Here is a 23,950-nt window from a genome sequence, read left to right on the forward strand (position 1 = left end):
TTCTCGCTAATGGTATCTTAAATTTGATGAAATAATCACCTCTTTTGATTTTGTTGAGAACATAGTAGACATTTGCATATATCAAGATCAATAGGAGTAAGTTTATCTTATTTTATATGTTGATAATATCCTACTTGCTAGTAGTGATTTGGGATGTTGTAAGACACTAAGAAGTTATTGTCAAGTCAATTTGATATGAAAGATCTATGGGAAACATCCTATGTCTTTAGCATTAAAATCTATAGGGATAGATTTTATCACTTCTTAGAACTCTTTTAGTGTACATACATTGATCAAGTGTATGATGAATTTGTTATGCTTCATTAGAAAGATGGAGATGTGCCAGTTATTAAAGATGATAAATTGAATTTGACACAATATCCCAAAAATGATGCTGAAAGGAAATCTATGACAGTAACACCATATACTAGTGTAGTAAGAAGCTTGATGTATAATCAAATGTGCATTAGGCCTAATATTGCCTTTACAGTCAGTATTTGGGAAGTTGCAAAGACGGTGATGAGAGAGAACTAAGATTGTATGATATTTTATCATAAGGTTAAAAACCTTAAGCTAGTTGGTTACAGATTCTAACTTTGCTAGCTATTCAAATATATTTTTATATTGGCATATAGTGTAATATCTTACAAAAGTGTAATGTAGACGCTTGTGACCTCATCCACTATGTAGGTAGAATTTGTATCATGTTATGGAGAAGCTACATAGACAATCTAGGTAAGAAATCTCAGAAAAAAAATTATCAATAGTTGACTCTATTGATAAACCAATACAATTATATTGTGTTAATGCTATAATAGTTATATCTACTAAAAATAAAAAGGCAAACTAAGCATATAAAGATAAAATATTTGACAGTTAAAGAACTTGTGAAAAAAGATGATATTTTGGTAGAGCATATTAAGATTGATGACATGATAGGTGATTATTTGACCAAGGGATTGCGCCATGTCACTTTCAAAAAACATGTTTTATGACATGAGCCTTTTAGAGTGCTTTGATGTGCTTAATTAATAAGAAGATTTCATATTGTTCTATTTCATGCTTTTTTTGCTTAAATTTATTTGGAGCACATTGTTGATGATGTATTTGGATTTAGTATTACTAGTGATTATTTAATAATATTCAATTATGAAGTGTTTATGTATACATACTTTTTTTTCATATGTGAAAACTTAAGACATGCATCAATCTTAAGTATACGTTGGGGCATAAATTGATAGCCTTAAGGATACGTCTTTGACACATAAAATATATCTCAAGATATGTAAGGCAGACATATAAGTTTCTTAAATAAACCATAAAGTGTTTCTCTTACAAGCTTTAATTGCATAAAGTAGAGAACAAAGTGTCAGTCGCTTTGTGAAATAGATGAAATAGATCAATCAAGTAGTGTTGTTATTCATTGTTACACTACTACATTAATTTTATATTGATAAGATTGGATGGTATATGTGATTATAGTTGATGTTGTATCTTGATAGAAGTTATTATATCACAAATGTTATTAGATAGAAGGATTTTTAGGAGTAAGTCCCAAGATCAATTTTATTTTTTTTTTAAAAAAAATTGAGCTTATAAAGTTTCAATTTGTCTTAACATGTGAGTCATTTTTAAGAAAATGCGTTTTTAAAATTTGAATTTAAATATCATAGTCCTAGTGAGACATTGTTAGATTTTTTCAATAATAAAGTGTTGGACTTACTCCAAAAAGAAAGTGTTGGACTTGCATTATTTAATTTGTCTTACCTTTTCATAAAAGATAGATTAAGCTTATTTGGTTTTTGATAAAGTGAAGATATTATATTCCATAATATGATCTAATTAATAAAATAGGTTAGACAATAATATTAAATGTGGACTTAAGAATATAAGTCTATTTAAGAAATTCTAAATCCTATGATTTGTGAAATTAGGGATTCATTATATCAAGATATGAATAAGTCTTCTCAACTATCTACACAAACATTAAGTATCTCACCAATTGTAGAGTTAATGAAAAAAGTAGGAGGAAAATCCTAACACTTTCATTGTCAAATTATGGATCAAAAATTAAGTATGCTTTTATTTTCTAAAATTCAATTATGATAAATTCTAAATTGATATAAATTAATTATTGCATAAAATTTATCCCACATAAAAGATAATTTATTGGAGTTCATACAATGATTATTAAATTGGAGTTGAAAAAGCAAACATTTTGTGTTTCTGCTTGTTATCATGTCATTGTCTAGGACAAGAAAAATGAAAATATAATATCACAATAACAAAATAAGATTATTTTATAAAACATATAAATTAATAAACACAATTAGCGACACCTTATTATACAAAAAAAAAATTACACTTCATCCCCTAGTTCGAAGATAGGCATAGTATGACGAAAGTGCCTATCCATTGAAGACGTAAAAAGCGTGGATAAACGATATATTTTTTAAAATAGAATAAAATAAAAAACTGATTTGAACCAAATTAAATATTTTTTGAATTGCTTTTTAACCAAATCCAACAATAGTTTTTTTTAATTGAAAAAAAAAACATATTCAAATTCTACTTTTTAAATAAAAAATTATACATTAATCAATGAACTAAATGTTCTAATTGCAAATTCAACATTGGTTTGAATTAGTTTCAATTTTAGATTTTATAAGGAGGGAAAACAACATTGAGATTCATTTTTGTTTTTTATTTTTTATTTTTAGGTTAAAAGGAGAAATTTTTTATTATCCTTACCCTTTCAACCAATAAAGACTGAGTTGTGAGAAACAGGTAAAGTTGTCTATATGGGCTGGGCTGAGCCCAAGCCCTTATGGGCTAAGAAAATATGAGTTGGGTCGAGCCAGCCAATTTTTATTTAAGCTATCAAAACCTCAACCCAACCCATCCCTTACTAGCCCATGGGTTGGGTTGGGTCAGCCCATTTTTTTTTTTGTAAAAAAAAATTTTTTTTATAATTTTACTTAATAAATTTTTTATTAATAAAATTATTTTATTATTTAATTTATAAATTAAAATTATTAATTTGATAAGTAAAAATTAAACACATTGAAATAAATAAAATAAGTAATATTATTGATAATTAAATATATAAAATTATTAATTTTTTTATTCCATAAGGTTGGCCCACCCCAGCCCATTGATTTGGTGGACTGACCCATATAAGCCCGATTTTAATATGGATCTAAAGTTTCAAGCTCAACTCATTTCATATTCAATAAAAAATAAATCGATCCAATGGGCCAAGCTCATTTTGACAGGTATAAAAACAAGTGCTTCGTAAAACATTTTCATTTCTCGAAGGTAAGGAAAGAACACAAACGTCTCTAATACACAATTTTTCATTAAAAAAATAAAATGATAATGAGCACAGCAAGAAAAGAAAATTGAACAATTAAAATTATTAGAACGACTTGAAATTTGACAATCCGCTTGATGCGAGTGAACGAAGGGAATATTCTCCAAGTCAGCATTGTAAGCTACTAATAGTAAAATACTACAACAAACGTTACTATTCCAAGGAATTAAAGGTGAACTAGATTGTAACCAAGTAGAACAACAACAACAACATCATCACAGCTTAGCAAAAACAGGTTTCTTTTTGTGGATTTGGGCAGAGATTGCCTGGGTCAGATCATCAGACAGAAGCATCGAAGAGTTCCAAGTTGCAACATAATCTAATCCTTGTTCCAAACTCAACTCCCTGCTTCTTAGCAACACAGCTTTTGTCCCACTCACGGCTAGTGGAGACTTCCCACCAATTCCTGCCAAACCAATATCACTTTCTTTAACATTCAACCACACACACGTAACTGCATGTTTGGTATGGGGAATGGCTAAGCTATTCCCCTTCTATTCCTAGTTACTATTTACTCTTGTTTGGTTGGCAATTAAGCAAGGAATAACCATTCTCCCATTTTACCTATTTTTCAAAATTAGTAAAAACTCTTCTTTAACTATCAAAAATTGTTAAGATTAAATTACCTCTCATAAATTTAAAAATTTACAACTTTACCCATATTAATATTTGTAAATAAAATATTAATATGTAAATAATCAATTATTAATATTTTAAACAAATTATAAATTATTAATATTAAATAATAAAATAATAATAAATAATAACATTTAAATTATAAATAAAATAATAATATTTTATAATATTAATATTTAAATTATCAATTAATAATATTTTAAATAAATTATAAATTATTAATATTTAAATATAAAATAAAAATAAATAATCATATTAATATTGAAATTAAAAATAAAATAATAATATTTTATAATATTAATGATTAAATTATAAAAATATTAATATTTAAATTATCAATTATTAATATTTTAAATAAATTATAATTATTAATATTTAAAAATAAAATAAAATAAAAAAATAATCATATAGTAATAAATTATAATAATTATTTTTACTTTATTTCATTAATCATATCAAATTACATAATAATATATTTTATTTATTATTATTTTTTTCCACAAATTAAATGTACCATAAGATTTCAGGACTAATATTATTCTCCTCGAAATAGCCACGAGGCCTATTTGATTTAATAATATTATACTACAGTAAAGTCAATATAACAAAAATACAAACTTACCCTCCGCAATGTTACGGACGCCTTCACTCAAGTCCTCCTTTGACCAGAAAACCTGAGAAACAAGACCCAACTCCTTTGCCTCCTGACCCGAAAACCTCCGACTTGTTAACGCCAGCTCCATGGTGTTGCCGAACCCGATAATCCCAGGCAGCCTCTGGAGCGATCCGAGATCAGCCGTAATAGCCAAATCGACTTCCTTCACAGAGAAAAACGCATCCCTCGTACAACACCTTACGTCACAGGCCGTCACGATATCGATCCCTCCGCCGATGCATGCGCCGTGTATCGCCGCGATTACCGGTTTACGGCACCGCTCGATGGCGGTGATGGCATCTTGCATGAACTTGATCTGTCTCCGTAATCGCTCACCGGAGCGGCCGCGGTCGCCGGAGTGATTGCGGAAGATGTCTTTGAGGCTTTTGAGGTCGATGCCTGCACAGAAGTGGTCGCCGGCTCCGGATAGGACTATAGCGGCGACGTTAGGGTTTTGGTCGAGGGCGTTAAGAGCTTTGGGGAATTCGTTGAAGAAGTCGAGAGAAAGCGCGTTGCGGACAGATGGGCGGTTAAAGATTAGGTTAAAGACTCCAGAGTTTGGTGAATTTTGGAGAATTTCCAGGGTTTCGTATTTCTCTTCCATTTTTGGATTTTCGCAGTTTTCGAAGGAAAGTCAGTGAAAAGCAAAGAAATGAAAAGAAGTATTGAAGATTCCGAATATATCACTTTTTTGTACAGTATCATCATCCTCTAAATGGAATGAAATATTCCATAAAAATCTTTATAAATTAGCTCTTGTAATTTTTTTTCTAAATTTAAACTTGATAAATTAATGGAATAAAATACCAAAAAAAAACACGGAATCTTGTGAAATTTCTGAACATTTTAATGCTCAGCTTGGAACAAAGTAATATTTTATCCTAAAAAGGCAGATCTCCCTTTCTCTCCGATCTGGGCTCGGTTGGTCTCCTCTCTCTATTGACTGAAACTCTGGATGTTCTAAAATGTTGAAACAAATCTTCTGTCCAAGTTTTTAAAGCTAAATAAGCGTTATGTACCCTCGACTGAATCAATATATGACATATTACTGTTCCAAAGAAGTAAAACTCCTTTAACAGTTAACGGTGAGGAGTGAGTTACTTTATATGTGTTGATAGCATCGAATTTGTAACCTTGTCAACTTGAATCCGTGAATCTTGTATGAGAGTATGTGAGCATGTTACTAAGATTAAACTAATCTACCGAGCATATCGTATCAAAATTGCTATGGAGCATCATGAAAGGATCACATATTACTTGGATCACTTAGAATATCGTAAGCTTGTGAATTTTAAGTAGAATCCATATCAGTAAGACATGAAGTGACTTTTAAATATATAAATATGAATCTTTTATCACCTATTAAACATATTTTTTAGAGTGAAAAACGTGAATTTGTTATTTATAAACTTATTTAAAATTTATTTTTAGATTTTCTTTCCCTTTACAAATAAAGAGCCTCCTTTACAAGTAAAAAGCTTGTACAATGAAAGCGTTTGGAGTAAAATATTACAGATCTCATATTAGTACAAGATGAGGTAGGTCTTGGGGTATATAAATATGTGTTTTCTAACACTTATTTTAAGCATGTCTTCTACAATTTATTTTAGATATATCATTTACGTTAGAAATATGAACTCGTGATTTATAGACTTCCTTAAACTTTATTTTCAGAGCTTAAGGTTATGCACAATTGAGTTTAAGTTTTGACCTGTAATAATGTGAACCTTTTACTAAAATTAAATTACTCTAATTGGCATATCGTATCAAAATTGTTAAAGAGCTTCCTTAAAAGGATCTCCAATTATTTGTGTCACTTAGAATTTTAATGCACACCATATATTTGATTGAACAATAAATTTTCATTAGTTGCTTTTGATTTGCATTAAATTTGTTTTTATAACCAAAATATAGTACATAGTACTACTATATTTTCTTTAAGGGGGTAGTAAAATTTTCTTTAAAAAGTTATTGATCATGCAATAGTTCCACTAATCAATTTAAAGTGGACGTTAATTATATCTCAACAAAAGCAAAACTAGAACTGTTAAACTTGTAGTAATTGTAGAATATTATAAGCTTGAATCCATACTGTTTACATTAATTTCCTTTTGTACTATTCAAAAAAAATTTCTTTTATACTATACTAACATCTATGTACAAAATCAATAATTGATGATCTAAGCTCTATTTCATCATATTAATTTTTAATCGGTAAAGATGAGCATCTTTAATATTGTCATGTGGATCATATTTTATTGATTTAGAAAGGAGTAAATTTTGAGGATTTTTTTTGGAAAATATTTTTCACAAGATAATTCAAATGACAGAAGATATTTTCAATATTTTATCCAAATAATAATAAAAATTTAATTTTTCAATAAAATGTTTTACACAGAAAATATTTTCTTTCAACAAATTATTTTTCAATTAGCAAATGAAACTAAACTATGTTTGTATGTGTACATGAATATATACATATATACATATATCCATATATATGTATGTATATTTTAAAGAATATATCTTTACATTTAAAATATATATTTTATATTTATACCACAATATATAACAAATTCTTATTTTACTTTTATATTTTAAATATTCAAATTATATTTCAAAAAACATTTTTAAAATAAAAATTAAAAAAATTATGAGTTGGATAAAATTAAAAAACAAATATTAACATGTAAAAAAGGTTAAAAAATTAATAATTTTTCTTTTTCCTTCTTCTCTTTCCCTTCACTGGCTGTTAGGATTGTCACGGAGTAACTCTCTTAATCGCCTTCAACATCCAATTGACGTAGACCCAAGGCCGCTGAGGTCCAATCTAACGCTACTGGCGCAAATCTGTCCAGCAGAAACTGGATCTGGCCTCCCATAGAGAAGCCGGATCTGGCTTCTTCCCGCAGGCCAGATTCAGCCTCACGTTTGCCTTTAATAATTTATCCTAAAATAATGATTTTTGACAAAAAAAAAAATTTTATGGATTTTTTTACAAATATGAAAAAATATTTTCTTGGTTACTTTGTTTGTTATTAGTTCCACTAATTTATTTAGTTAGAATTTATAAAAGAATAAATAATTTTATTTTTCACATTTGCAAGAGCAGACAGAATAGTAGAATTTCTTGATAGGATTTTTTTTCCATCCAATAATGGTAATATTACATTAAAAAAGAGGTCAAGTTGCAAGATTAGGGAATCCTCAATTTAATAGGATGGTAAATATGATCATCATTATTCCTTTTTATATTTAAAAATTAATTAAAATAACTGATTAGGGAACTTTCTATAAAAAGGTCCTACCGGGAGTCGAACCCAGGTCGCTGGATTCAAAGTCCAGAGTGCTAACCACTACACCATAGAACCAAGGTGCGAGTTGTTAACAAAATTAGACTGAAGGCATTTTAGATACATGATTAAGGAATAATACACGGGTTGACTTACCTAACAGGGGTTAGAAGCTTAGGAGAAGGTGCAAATGAGAGAAATTAGAGAGTTGTGTACGGAAAGATTCTAGATTGATTAAAATTGAAATGGAAATGCTTGCACTTGAAACAAGGGTTTCCTTAAACAAATGCGGTTTGTAAATGACTAAAGTTGTGATTTCAGACCAAAGGGAGAATGATGTGTTGAGGGACGGAAAATCTATTTTGGCATTTACAGAAATCAAGGCTGGATTGAAGACCTCTCTGCTGGCACGTAACCATATGATTTGTGCATCTAGACATCTTAGGTGCAACTCCCCCCTGGCCCTACACTCCTTGGAGTCTCGAGAATTCCTAGCTCACTTGCCTTTACTTAGCATCCCTCTTAATTATGTGTCCTTGTTCAATCACCCTAACCAAGGATCACAACAATCCCCATTTTCCATTTGGAATTTTCACACATTCATACCTTTACTTGAAACTGACCGCCAACAAGTTTCTTTTATTTTTCATACACAGAGGTGGAAGGAAGAACAAAAAGTTTCAATCCAGAATTTCAAGTTACAAAATAGCAAATATGGCTTGGAGACCTAACAATCATATTAAAACAAACAAAATATTCGTCCATCTAACCGATGCCAGGATAAGTACCATCACCATAATTAATGAACCAAAATATCTTTTAAAAAGTTTACACTTTAAAATTATTCAACATTTACTACATTACTTTCTTGCTTTCCATAATCTATAATGATTTTAAACATACAATGTTTTCATAGTTGAATTTTTATATACATCCAATTGTCAATAAATATTATATAACAACATAATCATTTACTCGTGAAAATGCTGAGAGAAGCTTCCTCCCAGCACGTGTTACCTTGTTTAACATGCTCCTCTTTTCCTATCAGCTGAGCCATGCAATGAGAAAAGGTTATAAAATTAGTATTCTTTAAAAAATAAGTAGAAGAGAAGGGCTCTTCAATCTCTCATGGAATCCAGCATAAGGTTCTCGTGTCGTCCCCTGCTTGAATTGAATGAATTGGTACAACTTTTACTTGATGTTTATTTGGGTCAAACACGTTTTTAACTAACGTGGGCAGATTCCAATGTATGCAGAATTCCTCCCTCCCAATTAGTTATGAACTCTAATGAAGCACTAATTGATCATGTTTACCTTGCACAAAATGTTTCAATTTCTTACGTTAGCAGAGCCTCAAAACGAAAAAAAAGCAAGACAAGATAAAAAGTGGAAAAAGCACCACATCGGACCTAGCTTTTGGAAGCTTTCCAACCCTGTTCCCTGAGCGGGCAAGTAGGATTTCTCACTTTTGCATGGATGATGAAATATATAATTTTGACAAAAAAAAGAGAAGAAAATACAAGGCTCAGGTGGGTCGGTGCTGATAAATTTCATAATTAACATTGATTAAATTGTAGATTAAAACATCTTATTCCATAGAATAAAAATATATAAAGAATCAATTGATCAAATTGTTCAATATGTGAAACTTACTTATTAGTAGTTTATTTTAATGAATTAGTCATTGATTATTGAAATATATTAATTAGTGATTAATGAATTACTAATTAATTTCTTTGTATACAATTTGTTATAAGTTTCAATTCTCAGTTTTAGTTTAAGAAATAAAATGTTTATATGTTTAGATATATATATATATATATTTACGGGTGAACCTCACAATCTTAACCTAAAAACTAATAGTAAACTATTAATATGAGGGTTAGTTGTACTTAAATTGATTTAATAATCTTAACTTTGTATAATCTCATTGAAATGGGTTAAGGGTATTACTTGTATTAATTAGAAAGATATTCCTGACATCAAAGAGAGGAAATCGAAAAAGTAAGTAATAATAAATAAAGAAAAAAGGACCAGATTTGGACCCAGCATTACATAATCTCTCCATGATTCCTAAAAAGGGTGGTCATTATCTTGTTTACCCCACCACAATGGCAATAATGATATGCTTGTCATTATCCCCCTCCCAATAATGATGAGGTGAACTGGCTTAAGCTTAGTGAATCAGGGAAATGGACGCTGGAAGGCAGCCACAAGTTCAGGCCATCGTGGACCAAAAGTTTCTCAAAGAGTGGTTCGATCAAACCATAATATCTATCCCCTGCACACACAGTTCCGAGTTCAATTATAGGGGATACCTCCAAATCAAAAGAATAAATAATGCAATGGCGTGGTCTTTTTGTTGAACTGATATCAAGCATTAACTCAGATGATAAACATGAGAGAGAACCCCACGTCTGATATCTACCCGTCGTTTGCATCTGATAAATTTGGAACCCCACCATTTTTTTAATATGCTTTAATTTCGTTTGCAAATTGAAGCAGCCAGCGCCCATGAACCTTCGCTTAAGCTGCGGGGAGAGCGAAGCCCTTTTTCATGATTAATTAATTTAGTGAATGCACGAATCTACTTCTGAGCCCCAGCTCTTCTCTGTTCCATAAATCATGAATATCATCATTAACCAAATGATAACGATAAATTAGTGCCTTTCAGCGTTAACTTTAAACGGATTGTAATGAACCTTAGCCAGAAGTCAAATCAAACGGAGGCAAAGATTTAAAGATCAGATCAACCACTCAAAAAGTTGAATGTCGAGAAATAATTCATTCCATCGCCAGCACGTTTTTGGCTGCAAAGAAAGGAAGAATTGATGTCACGGAAGGCTAATATATAGGGAGAAAATAAAATAAAAAGGAAATCTTAATTTTGTCAGTATGAATAGCAGGGTTGGGAGGGCGATGCAGTGTGGGGTCTGGAAAGCAGAGAGAGGTAGCTAGCAATACCATTATAGGGTCTCGCATCAGATTGGGAAACCCCAAATCATTTGGTGGGTGGTATACATCAAAAAGTGCAAATTTACGCACCAAAATGAAGGAGACTTTTAAAAGAAGATTGTGTAGCGCTCAAAGAAATCCAAGCTACGAGAAACACTTGCTGATATCCGTTTGCGTACAACCACGAATCTGGCCAGCTCCACCTAGCATTCCCAGACAAATCCCAACCAGATAATAGATACAAGAGAAGAATAACAACATCATTATTGTTTGCAGGTCATATATTTTCTGTCCTGTTTTTCCACCTCCGTCTCATCATATAACTGCAAATATTTTGAAGAAAAAGAAAAAGAATAAAAAAACCATTACAACGACTTGAAGGATAAAAAAGGTCATATGCCACACGAAACCTTTGCCACGCAACAGCAGAGAAACGCAAACAAACAAAAACAAATCAACCACAAACAGAAATAATGAGAGAGGGTTTCAGAGCTGACGCGGATGAGCGTGTTCCATTTTGTGTGTTTCGGACTTGGTTATATCATCATATTCACTATGCTAAAAGAGAAACGGCTTCCAGGTTGTGTTTTTATTGCTTCACATGAATTCAGGCTTTTCGACCATCACCTCTGCGCCCTATCTGTAACGTAAAATTCTACTATCATACAAGCTCTTCTTGCACACATCCTGCCACCCCTGTTTTTGGCGCGTGGCGCTTCCGTTTCTCGCATTCTATTTTTTACAGACAGTGGGGACTTATTTTATCCAGTGATAATTTTCTTATCGTAACGTTGTAATGATATTTAACTTGGTGTATCTCTCCGATCCTCTACGGAGACAAGAAAGGAATTATATATAGTATCCTCAATTAATGATTATTGGATTTATTATGACCAATGCAACAATTACGTACTTTTAAGTTAAACCAGAAAGATGGCACACTAATATCATCAAAAAAAGGAAATAAAAAAAAAAACACAAATTGTGTTAAGAAGTAAAAAGGTTTTGCAAAGCTAAAGGTGTTAATTAATTTTTATAGAAAAATAACAATAATGAGTCAAATAATAAGAAATACACAGAAAAGGAAGAAAAGAAGATGGGTTTATATTCAAGCTTAATAAGCATTTTCAGAACGTTGGTAAGTAGGAGGGATGCCAATTTGGTTGGAACGCTGGGCACGCGACGAAAGAGGCACGTGGGGGAGGGGCAATAGGGTAAGGACAAAGGGTAAATGATTTTATGCGAAGCCACCAACTAATGTTCCACTTGTCATGCAACCAGAATGAGTTGAAAACGCACACACTCTTGCTTGCATCAGCATTCACCACCCAACCCAACCCAACCCAACTTAGCCCCTCCCCAACCCCCACCCCAATATTTCATATAAAAGGCTCTCTCTATATAAATCCCTCTCATCGCCATCCTTTGAGTGCATGACATACAAAGGCTTTCGGGTTTAGGGTTCCCCTTTCATGCCCCCTACCTTCTTCTGTTTTTAAACAGACTCTTTTTCTGACTCCCCTCAAATTGTTTTCTTCCTGTTTAGCAGAGAGATGGCTGTAATGGGTGATCACCATTCTTGGGCTGTCGCATTTGGTGTCTTCGGTATATATTTACACAAAGCTTAAGCATTGCATATCAAATGCTCTTCCCACCCTCCTTTTTTCTTCACTTTCATGACTCTTTTCGAGACATAAAACTGAATATTGAACAGGGATATTCATCAGGCTGGTCATTACAGCTTCGGGTTTTTTTTTTTTCTTGGAGTCATTTCGCTGCTCATTTTCGTTCTGTTCCAAGTCATCTCAGTTTATATATTTCCGTTTTCCTCTTTCACCTGCTCCATATTCTTCAGCTTTCATCTTTGTTTCCTTGCTCTTTCATCCTCTCTTTTTAAGAGTTCATTTAAGCCTTTTCTCCCCTGGTTAACATTGGTCCTTATTCATACGCTAGGTCTGGTTTAGGTTCTTCATTCTTTTCCTTCTTCCTCCATCTTCTACTTTATTCCAGGCGACTCTAGTCATAATTTGGTTAAGTTAAGCAACTAATAATACTATTTTTGTTTTAAACAGGTTAACTAGTTGTTCCTTGTTAGTAATACCTCCAATATCACCAAAAGATAATTGATGTGATCAGTTACATATGCTTCTTAACAAAAATAAAAGACAAAAACAAATAAATGTTATTTCGCTATCAAAAATTTAGTATTGTCACCTATATGATGATCCACCTTTCCAATCATATAAATTAATACATTCATTTTAATAACTGCATGAAAGCATTTTTGTAAGATATTTTATTTTAGTTGAGCAGTGAAAACTTTATGCATGTACTTTTTTATAGAGTAATAAATAACCAATGAATTTGTTTGCAATTGATTGATGACAGGTAACATCATCTCTGTCCTTGTATATCTCGCTCCAGTGTAAGCATCTGTCTATATCATCTTCTCTTACATGACTCGAAATCATTGGTTTCTCTTTGATCAGACGAGGAATAACCTTTTTTTTTTGGGTTTCAAAAATTTCAGACCAACATTCTACCGAATTTACAGAAAGAAATCAACAGAGAGTTTCCAATCACTTCCTTACCAAGTGGCATTGTTCAGCTCCATGCTATGGCTTTATTACGCGTTGATCAAAAAGGATGCTTTCCTTCTCATCACCATCAACTCCTTTGGATGTATTGTAGAGACTATGTACATATCTATATACATAGCTTATGCATCAAAGAATAGCAGGGTAATTAATATGATAAAAATTCAGTTTTTAAAGGTTTTCTTATGAGAATATTAGTCAAAGGTTTAAGTAATTAGCTAATTATTCTAATTATTGTCTCTTTTGTTTCTTTTTTACTGCAGATGTCAGCTATGAAACTTTTTGTTGGTATGAACGTGGGGCTGTTTTCTTTAATCCTTATTCTCACGCGCTTTCTGGTGAAAAGTTCAATTCGTATCCAGCTTCTTGGTTGGATTTGCGTTGCCATCTCTGTATCTGTCTTTGCAGCACCTTTAAACATTGTGGTGAGTTTTAGTATTTTATTTATTATTTATTTTTAAATTAAGGGCGTGTCTACTGATCCATTTTTACACATTTTTTAACTTCATTATTTTTATTAATTTTTCCAGGCACGAGTTATTCGAACGGGGAGTGTTGAGTTCATGCCATTCAACTTATCATTTTTCCTCACATTGAGTGCAATTATGTGGTTTGCCTATGGACTATTCATTAAAGACATTTGTGTTGCTGTAAGCTGTTGTTTTCTTTGATGTGGGACGCATTTTTTCCTCTTTCACTTGGCTTTGAGCCACTAATTTGCTCATTTGTTTCCTTCTCAATCGACAGCTTCCGAATGTCCTAGGCTTCGTCTTGGGGATGCTCCAGATGCTGCTGTACGCAGTTTACAGAAACACCAAAAAGGCCATAGAGGAGAAGAAGCCCCCAGAACAATTGAAAACTGTTGTTGTCCTGAGCACAATAGGCGCCTCGGAAGTCTATCCTGTTGATATTCAACCAGATGCAAACAGTAATAAGACAAAAGAGAACGAACAGACAGGGGAGCCTGATAAAACTGAGAAAAGCTTGGAAGATTCCAGTGACCTCCAATCAAATGAATGTCCTGTTTGATTAAATAACATGTACCCAGTTTATCATTTTGTTGAGAGTTCTGATGCTGAAACCGCCTTCCACATTTGTTTTTCCATCTTGTTTTTGCTCCACCCCTCACCACCCTAGCCTTTGTACACAGAACAAATGAGCCAGGGGCCACTAAAATGACGATGTATTGTGCCTATCTCAGTTCGCCCCATGTTTAATTATCTTGTATGTCATTAATCCTGAATATGTACTATTGCTTTGAAATACAAGAATGACTCTTTCCCCAGTTTTCCTAAAATCTGAGGATGACAATTATTCTTTATTTGGTATTGTTGATGATCGAACCGTAAAGTTGATTAGAAGTGCAGGGCAATGTTTTCCCCTTATCGGGCTCATAAAAGTTGACATCGTAGCCATGTGGCTCTCGCTGGTGCCTTCAAGCAGGTTCCAACATTTATTCATTCACAACAACACCACAGCTGGATGCGATAGGAACGAAGGACCCACGTATTTTTCAATAGGAAACGTGAGATGGCAGAACGGCTTTTGGTTTTTTTTTTCCCCAACTGGCTAAATAATTTTATGACAGATGAGATATATTTCTGATCCTGGGCATGTTCAAACTTCTCCCTATTGCATGTTTCAAACAGCAATCCAAAGTTTCCTAATGTTGCTTCCATTTAGATTTTTTGCAGTAACATTCTGACACCAGACTAATCCGCCATGATTGTGAATTTAAATCTTATATTGTTCATGTTTTTCTTGAAAAACAAAATTAAATAGCTCATATGTTATTATGGGTTTAGGGTAAAATGTATCAATTGTGGTACCCCTCCCTAAATTCTGATCTCCTCAACCGTCTTCTCCATGAATTCACTTCTAAGAATTTCACACCTGAACCATACATATCGAACTCAAAAAGTCAAAACGATTATGACAACATCTGGAGATCCAAGGATCCAAGGGGAAATCAGAAACTTCAAAACCCATGGCAAAATCAGCACTTACCGTGCAAAACAGGCTTGATGAGAGAGTACGACAGCTCTACAACATAGTAACACAAGATTGGTTGACAATGACCTTAATTAGTAATTGGTAAAATGTGTTTGTGTACCGAAGATGACTACAACATACAGACAACATAACTGTTCCGTACAGGGGGGCCCTCCAAGAGCAAGGATAACATTGACCCAGACGTCTTTACTCACAAAATTTTATAAATACGTCTTGTTCTTCTCTTGCTCTCCTAGTAGATAATGTACACTCTCCATTATGCTTTAGATCGTTATCATCATCATCATCTTCTTCTTCTTCTATGCTTCGATGAAAGGATGTAAAGTAAAGAAAAGAGAAAAGAACAAAACTTTGAAAAAAAACAAAAAGAGGTTAAAAGCATGTTAGCACCAAAGTCCCTTACAAAGCGCACCACCTGTCTCCGTTTCAGAGGAAGAAAGCATTGCCAAGCTTTTTGGCTGGACCAGGCAGATAAAAGCTAGAAACGTGTCTTCACCTAGTTAATGTGAGAAAGCTGGATAAACATTGAGGTGGAAGATGGTGCACACCAGTTTTGCTAGGATACTACCCATTAGACCCATCGAAACTACCCTGCGCACTTTGTCTCCTTTTTTCTCGCCAATTCTCTCCCCACATTTTGGCCTCGGCTACAGCTCTTTCCCTATCCAAATCCCTATTCAACATCCTGGCAGTTTCTCTGGGGGAGTCTTCCTTCTCAGACCCTTCCAAATCCCACCTACGGCCAGATGCTCCTCCTTCATCATTCCTTGATACCCTTCCTCCTCTGTCATCTCTGTATCTTTTGTCATCCTTATCTCCAGGGCCTCTGTAGCCATGCCCTACCGCATTACGATCGTATGCCTGATTTGCCAAATAAGAGAGGGCAGTGACCACATCCCCAATCAGAGGACGTGTGGCAGCCTGCTCTTGAATGCACATGGATGCCACGGCTAGAGCTTGGTAGAGACCTCGCATTGGATATCGTCCCTGCAGTCGGGGATCTGCCAATTTTGAAAATTTGCGGCGGTCATTGAATAATGGACGTGCCTGTATATACATAAACCAGAAGAAAACTCAATTACTAAAAACTCTTAGCCATTACTTGCTACACTCACACACCAACCCTCCACAACACAATAGTTAGGCAACCAAACTACAAAAACAATTTAAATGCATCACCCATGTAACAAGGTTTTGTTCTCCATGGGGTCGTGTGCTGTCAATAGCTTTCCGTCCCGTAATTAGCTCCAAGAAGACCACCCCAAAACTATAAACATCAGATTTCACTGTCAATTGACCAGTCATGGCATACTCAGGAGCACAATAACCATATGTGCCCATTACCCTGGTGGAAACATGTGATTTGTCTCCAACAGGACCAAGTTTTGCAAGCCCAAAATCAGATAACTTTGGGTGAAATCCTTCATCCAGTAATATGTTGGAGGACTTGAAGTCCCTGTATATAACAGGCGGGTTTGCTTTATCATGCAGGTATTCCAAACCTTTAGCAGCGCCAGCTGCAATCTTCATTCTTGTGTTCCAATCTAGTGGTTCCTTCTCGGGTGGAAGATCTGCAAAGAGAATAATGACAGATTACATTATAATCAAATTTACTCCTTCCTGCTATATGCCCAGGGGTGTGACACTGCAAACCTCGCAAACGTTCATTTGTAGCAACTTAAACCAGAATATATCCAACACTCAGATATGACAGTATATCATCTGTGTAAGTCCACATCCACATGTTACAAAGGCAAAAGTATTTGAGGCTTCCAGACTACAAAGAGCATATGACAGCAAGCAAATGAGCCACAAAACAGATCCATTCAGAGAATTTTACGCTCATGGCTCATTATTAGTTCCAACAATAATTAGGCTTGGTTTAACATTATGGTTGGTTGAGAAATTGGGGTTTGGAAAATCATGGTGATAGACCACTTTTTTTTCACTCAAAACTCAGTTTAGGCTGAAAATGTTGAATCTGTTTAGCATAGCAGTTGCAGTGCAAAACATGATCTTGCATGTAAACCGTGATCAGCCTTAATCTGATACAATATAGCTTTAACTTTAATTTCCACGTCAAGTAGCCAAGCCACAAGGTTGCCTTGAGCTCATGTAGAATACCAATAAGTTCAACAATCTCCTTGTCTTGTAGCTAACAAATCTCAACAGACTTGAATATCTAGATTTTCAATACAGTTAATTAATGCTTCTAGCATGACTTCTGAATCTACAAAGTACCACACAAAGACCCAATAGAAAAAGATTTACCCAAATTTATAAGCACAAACAATAATGTTACAAGTACATAATAGAGCAACAGCACAAACTTTTAACCATAGAAATATATATAAACCACATCAGGAACTTTATTTAAAACCCACTGCTAAATATCTACCATGTAGGATAAACAGATTAAAATGACTTGACAGCAGAGCAATAAAGACATCAGAAGCAGAAGACTACATATAGAAAGCAGATGAAATTAACACTTCCCCACTCACTTATCTCTTCCTTTTTGCTCTAACTTAACTTCACCTATCTCTATTGGTACCATACAATAATACAAGCTCCTATGACACCTAGAATAGATTTTGACATAACCATATCAATAAAAAATATCAAGAAAAATCCAACAAGAAAATAACTGACGTGGTTTTAATCTAGAAGGCAGTACAAGAATATCTTGTTCTCAGACAAGAAAATATTTGATTTGACCTGATCTTATCAACAAAGGACACACATGAAATGAAAGAGATAATGCAACATTGGCCTAATATATTTAATTAACTTATGTAAAGCTGTTAGCACTATATATCTCTAAGAATAACAACACAAGGGTTAAGCCTGTTGACCCAAAGGCATGGACATTTAAAAACCAAGAAGTGCAAGAAGAGAAGCTCAAACCAGAGAATGAGCATATATGAATCACACCTCAATTCCCAAATTGCAATGAACGCAAACACAAATGTAATTTCTTTACCTGCTAATAAAAAGAAATTTTGATAACTTGAAGCACAGATAACTACAAAGCCTCACGGGCAATTATTAGTTATTTATTTGGCATGCTGTTAAAAGCTTACTTGAATATTATTAACTTCTCAAAACTAAAAGACAACAATAATACATCCACCACAAGAGAATGAATGATGAATGTCTAACTTTTGAACTTTTGAATCAATGTAAAATCCATAGTATTTTCTTATGGCAAGATGATCTCACGCGGTGTTCAACTTACCAAACAGCAGGCTTTACACTAAAGATGACAAAATAATATCTTATACCCAAATCCTTTGGCATCATATCCAGTCAAAGATACCTTTCATCATATTTGGCTAACATTAATTACCTCTTCACAACAACATTGGCTCCACTAAAAAATCAGAGGATCTAGAAATACAATGTCCGAAAAATATTTGATCACTTCTTAATCAAATGCTGACTTGCTAAACCAACCTCAAAGTGCTAAAATTCTTTGAATTGAATATACCTTGGTCAAGATCTAAAGGTTGCAGGAGCACCAGTTGCTCTTGATAAAATTAATTAATGCAAGAAATGAATTCTATCATTAGAAGACCATAAGTGCACTAAAATATTACCATGAAGGTGATCTTCCAAGGATCCCAAGGGCATGAATTCATAGACAAGAAGCCGTTGATCTCCATCAGCACAATAACCAATCAGGTTAACTAGATTAGGATGATGAAGAAGGCTGAGCATGAGAACCTCAACCAGAAATTCCCTGTTACCCTGGAGACCATTTCTATCCAGCTGTTTGACAGCAACTACCTGCAAAAAAATATATATTTACATATATGTAAGAAAAATGATGACATGGACTCCTCAAGCATCACAATTTTTAGTTAGTTATCCCAACTACTGGAACCTTCAATTTGTGTAATTTCAGAACAAAACCCAGAGATCCTCTTTCAAATCTCTTAAACACATGTATGACAATCCTGTTACATAGGAATAAAATAATTTTGACAGACAAATGAAATTTGTTATCCAAATTACATGGTTAAATATGCTCACTTTATTCTTTCTACTCTTAAATTAAGTATAAGAATGATACGTGATGCTGCACACAGCGGTAGAATTTTCAAATTCATACGAGACCTCAGCTACAACATGACAACATCAAGGGAGGGTTTAGACAGAAAACCCACATTTTATCAGCAAGATAGACTACACGAGGATGAATGCTGCTTTCTTTTAGCAGATGGTTAACTATGTTAAGTAGCAACAATCACACCCAAAAGGATAAAAACATACTCAGATATTAATTAGATCATCTTCAATGGACAAAAGATTATCACTTGAGAGTTATCAAATTAAAGAACTGCACCAAAGTTCAGTAATTCATCTTTTCAATCAATGTTCACTAAGACACAACTGTGTATGGCCTCTTCAGTGGGAGCTAGATCACAATGCATAGCAAGTGCATTAGAGGATTTGAAAACCTAATGAAGAGTATAAAACAACAATACTAACTGGTTATTTTACCAAATACATTCTTAATGATGAACTTTCCAGTTTTATTTATGCTTTTTTTACTATATTAATAAATGTTAGAATCATAGAATAAACAGAGTAATTCCTTTCCAAACACTCTGTCTTCAACCACTAAATATCTATAGGGATTATATTTGATGCATTTTCAGTGTATAGTATTTATACACTATCACTTAGTAATAGAGTGTCACCTCATAAACACGCAAAGGTAGAAGTTCAAAAATTCTTCATAATAAATATTTTTCAGATTATGAGTGTTTATTTTTTAAGGTTCCCAGCTTTTAGATTTATTTATTAACAAGGTGGCAACATTTGGTTCACCGATACTGTATAGAATCTATACCCTACCAGAGCATCAAAATAAGCGAATGCCTAGAATTGGTGAATCTTATTATGGATCAAAGCTTAATTATTGCAGCTACATCATATTCATATGCTTTCAATATTTTGAGAAAACACTGCAAGAATAAAAAGATTTACCTGACCAGTACTCTCAAGCCGCCCTTTGTACACACGTCCAAATCCACCTTCACCTAAGAAAGACTCTGGCCTGAAATTCTTTGTTGCAGCTGCAAGCTCACGAAAAGTAAAAATTTGAGCAGCAATTTGGACACCAGGCCCATCCCTGGGACTTGGTAATTCCCTTTTGGACCCTCCATTACTTCTTGATCTAAGCCTGTCCCCTCCTGCCAACTCCATCAAAACAGATACTATTAAAGATCTATTTACCATTTTAATGCAAAGAAAACAATCTAACATGGAAAAAGTATATGATCTCATTTCTAAAGCTCAGAGATGGAAGAGAAGGGGCAAATTTTAATTGCCAAGGCAGTAATAAGCTCCATCAAGCTATAATTCAAATGATGGACTTTGCTTATCATACTTAGTAAGCTACTTTTACTTTAAGATACAGAATTACTGATTAATTACAAGACATCTATCAATGGGTATTGAATTGATTAAAATATTTTCAACTTAATCAACCAGCAAACAGATCAACCGAAGTGATCAAAATCATCATTAGATCCTAATTCCTTCACAAAACAGCATCAAAATCTGGTGGGGGCTAGTGGAAACAACCCAAACTTTAAATCTCTAAAAATTTTATCAGGATAAATCAAACATGTAATAATTTACTGTCGAAAATGAGAAAAATTATAAACAACAAAACAAGCATCATCATCAATACTTAGCAAACAATAATGAACCAGAAAGACCCAGATCAGATCAAGGGTTAAGATAATTATTTTTTTTTACAAAAAGAGAATCCAACCTGAAGATAATCTGGAAATGTTAGAGGAAACGGTTGGTTGGCCTTGCTTTCGATCATCGGTTTCTTTGACGGGAGTTAACTTCTCCTCTTCACTTGAATCGAAACAAGGAAAGCAACCCATCCCCTCAAAAATCAAACCAAACCCAAAATAAAAAAAAAAATCCTTAAATTTCTGAAATATATCAGATTTACAATAAAACAAGCTCAATCAACGTGTCATATTTCAATCCTAATTTTTTACAAAAATTTTGTAAAAAGAAAAAACATTTTGGGCACCCTCCTCTCTATTCCTTTACCCGATCAAATCATCAAAAGGAAAAGATGAAATGAATCCAACAACCAAAACAAGAGAGTAAAGCGCACAATAAAAACAGACACTTTAAGGTGAGCGAGAGAGAAATTTGAAGCACAACAGAAGTTGAAGAAGAAGAAGCCGGCTTTTGTCTTCGGCTTCGTGACGCTTTACACAAAACTTATAGCTCCCACACGCTCTCTTTTTGACCATATATTATAAATACAACTAAAACTTCCCCCTTTCCCCTTCCTCTCTCTAGAGATTTTCTCATGCCACTACTAAATTCTATTTTTTTAGAAAAAAATAAGTTTTTTACTCTGCTGTTATTTCTTGCACTCAAATAAACCTTCTTGTTGTTGTTGGACATATATATAAAATTAAAATTAGAAAAAGGAAGTGATATTTACGTGTCAATTGGCGGGACTGGCGGAACACACAAGGGAAAAGGGGAGGGGAGATGGAGTCCGGGAGAGCCAAGGTAAGAAAAACGTCCGCCTATAAAATTCAAGTAATCCTATACCGTTGGTCAAATTCTGTCCCTTCGTTGGCGCATCGTACGCTGCACGGTTGCGTGGTCTGTTTTATAATCCTTTTTACAATCAAATTATCACAGTGGTTCATTCGTTCCCATTATTCCATGGGATTGGACTTTTGCATTCTCTATTTCATTTCACGAATCTTATTCTTTGCCATTTCTTTTACAACTTTAATTTCACCCAAAAGTAGTGTTGGTTAAGGTAGCCTCTTGATGTTTTCGGCTCTAACCTTTTTGCATGTCAGCTGTAGATTAATCCATCTTAATTTGATTCTCATACGTGTATAAAACAATCTCATTTACATTAAAAAGGTCTTATAAATAGTCACTATCAATCAATGTATAAGAGAAAACAGGTGAAATTTGTATAATATATACACAATTGAATGTGAGGCATATGGTGGCTACTTGGACTATTCTAAATATTTGCATTAGACTATAAAATCTTGTAGCTTTAAAGTCTTTTTATGCACACATCGTTTTCTCTGCTAGTCCCTATGGACTTCTTCCTCAATACTTTGTTTTTCTTGTCAGCTCGGTGTTTTAGCCAATTTTTGAAATTAGGTTTGGAAATGGCTGACTTGGTGGTGGTGGTGGTGAGAACCAAATCTTAAACTCGACTTTCTCTTTTACAAATGTTTTGGTCTCTGACTGTGTACCTAAAACATGGTAACAGTGCAGCTTTCGGATTCCATGGTTAGGTGTGACTTTAATTTTACAACTTAGCAAGCAAGTTAATATATAATTGGAACTTGGAAGAGCCTTGAAGACAAGACATTGCCATTTTGGAGTATATAGTATATATATTTAAAATCATGCAAGAATCAATGTATCTGTAAATGGAAGCTTGGTCACCCAACATGTGCTAATCAGATTTTCCAGGGATTTTAACTATACCAAAACAAGATAAGGAACTCGATGGAATTAGCATAAAAGAAAGATAAGGGTTCCATTGCTTAACCAATAGGATTACGTTCCCAATCCCCATTTTACTTACTTTATAAAGCTCATATATAGTTGTCTTCCTGAATCCTCAAATGGAGCTATCCAAGACGCTGTATCCAGCAGGTTAATTTTTGTTTTTAAAGTCCCACCAGCGTGGACCTACTCTTGATCGATTCATGCATGACACATGGAATGCACTGCACAACTTGGATGATATATCAAGGCTTTCTAACCCATTTGCTTGTAAATTTGCACTAATTATTTGTTAAACGCACATATGATTTGTACTTGAAACTCTTCTTACAATCAATGTTCATTTTACTGTTGGGCATTATTCTTCTTCTTGTTATGATTCTCACTTCCCTGCATGCCCATCAATCGTCTAGATTTCAGATAGTTTCGAATTAGGTGTCTACAAAAGGAACAGTTGCCAGATCCTGTTTGGGTTCCGTAATAATAATATTAACAATAAAACAATATATAAATTGAAATCATTATTAGTGGTACACGTGTACGCGTTGATGTCGTCTGATTGGTCATCTGGGAGATGTCCCATGGACCATGGTCATCTGTCACCAAATTGTCGACTTTTATAATCTCTAGTGTTTTTCTTGTTTATTTTATTGGACTCTGTAATACCACGTTTGCCGTCTTGAGAAAATTTTGGACCCGCAAGCCGAATTACGGCGTGGTCTGCCACCGACAATATTCCAAAACCAAACACAACCTCTCCTCATTATTCTTTTTTTTTCCTTACCAGAAGCCAGGAAACTGAGATTCCGAAATCCCCATTTTTGAGGCCCTCAACTCTGAAGGATGGCTTTCGAGTTTAGACTAGAATTGATTCTGGCTTTGAGGTGGGGTT

General features: G+C 33.7%; 3 protein-coding genes and 1 non-coding gene across 4 annotated transcripts; 1 reads left to right on the forward strand and 3 right to left on the reverse strand.

Moving 5' to 3' along the window:
* On the reverse strand, nt 3,393-5,429 carry LOC18608898 (delta(3,5)-Delta(2,4)-dienoyl-CoA isomerase, peroxisomal). The gene is made up of 2 exons (XM_007043810.2): nt 4,632-5,429; nt 3,393-3,779 (listed from the first exon to the last, which is right to left on the reverse strand). The coding sequence occupies exons 1-2, from the start codon at nt 5,266-5,268 to the stop codon at nt 3,589-3,591; spliced, it is 828 nt and encodes a 275-aa protein (XP_007043872.1). The 5' UTR covers nt 5,269-5,429; the 3' UTR covers nt 3,393-3,588.
* TRNAQ-UUG lies at nt 7,964-8,035 on the reverse strand. Its single transcript has one exon. It is a non-coding gene; the product is annotated as a tRNA-Gln (tRNA).
* On the forward strand, nt 12,313-14,806 carry LOC18608900 (bidirectional sugar transporter SWEET15). The gene is made up of 6 exons (XM_007043812.2): nt 12,313-12,517; nt 13,301-13,337; nt 13,443-13,653; nt 13,773-13,934; nt 14,040-14,159; nt 14,257-14,806. The coding sequence occupies exons 1-6, from the start codon at nt 12,466-12,468 to the stop codon at nt 14,536-14,538; spliced, it is 864 nt and encodes a 287-aa protein (XP_007043874.1). The 5' UTR covers nt 12,313-12,465; the 3' UTR covers nt 14,539-14,806.
* Nucleotides 15,498-21,829, reverse strand: LOC18608901 (serine/threonine-protein kinase PBS1). Its single transcript, XM_007043813.2, has 5 exons — nt 21,311-21,829; nt 20,518-20,723; nt 19,122-19,311; nt 16,702-17,093; nt 15,498-16,569 (listed from the first exon to the last, which is right to left on the reverse strand). The coding sequence occupies exons 1-5, from the start codon at nt 21,429-21,431 to the stop codon at nt 16,087-16,089; spliced, it is 1,392 nt and encodes a 463-aa protein (XP_007043875.2). The 5' UTR covers nt 21,432-21,829; the 3' UTR covers nt 15,498-16,086.

The sequence above is a fragment of the Theobroma cacao genome, chromosome 2 (assembly GCF_000208745.1).
Source record: "Theobroma cacao cultivar B97-61/B2 chromosome 2, Criollo_cocoa_genome_V2, whole genome shotgun sequence".
Taxonomy (NCBI): domain Eukaryota; kingdom Viridiplantae; phylum Streptophyta; class Magnoliopsida; order Malvales; family Malvaceae; genus Theobroma; species Theobroma cacao.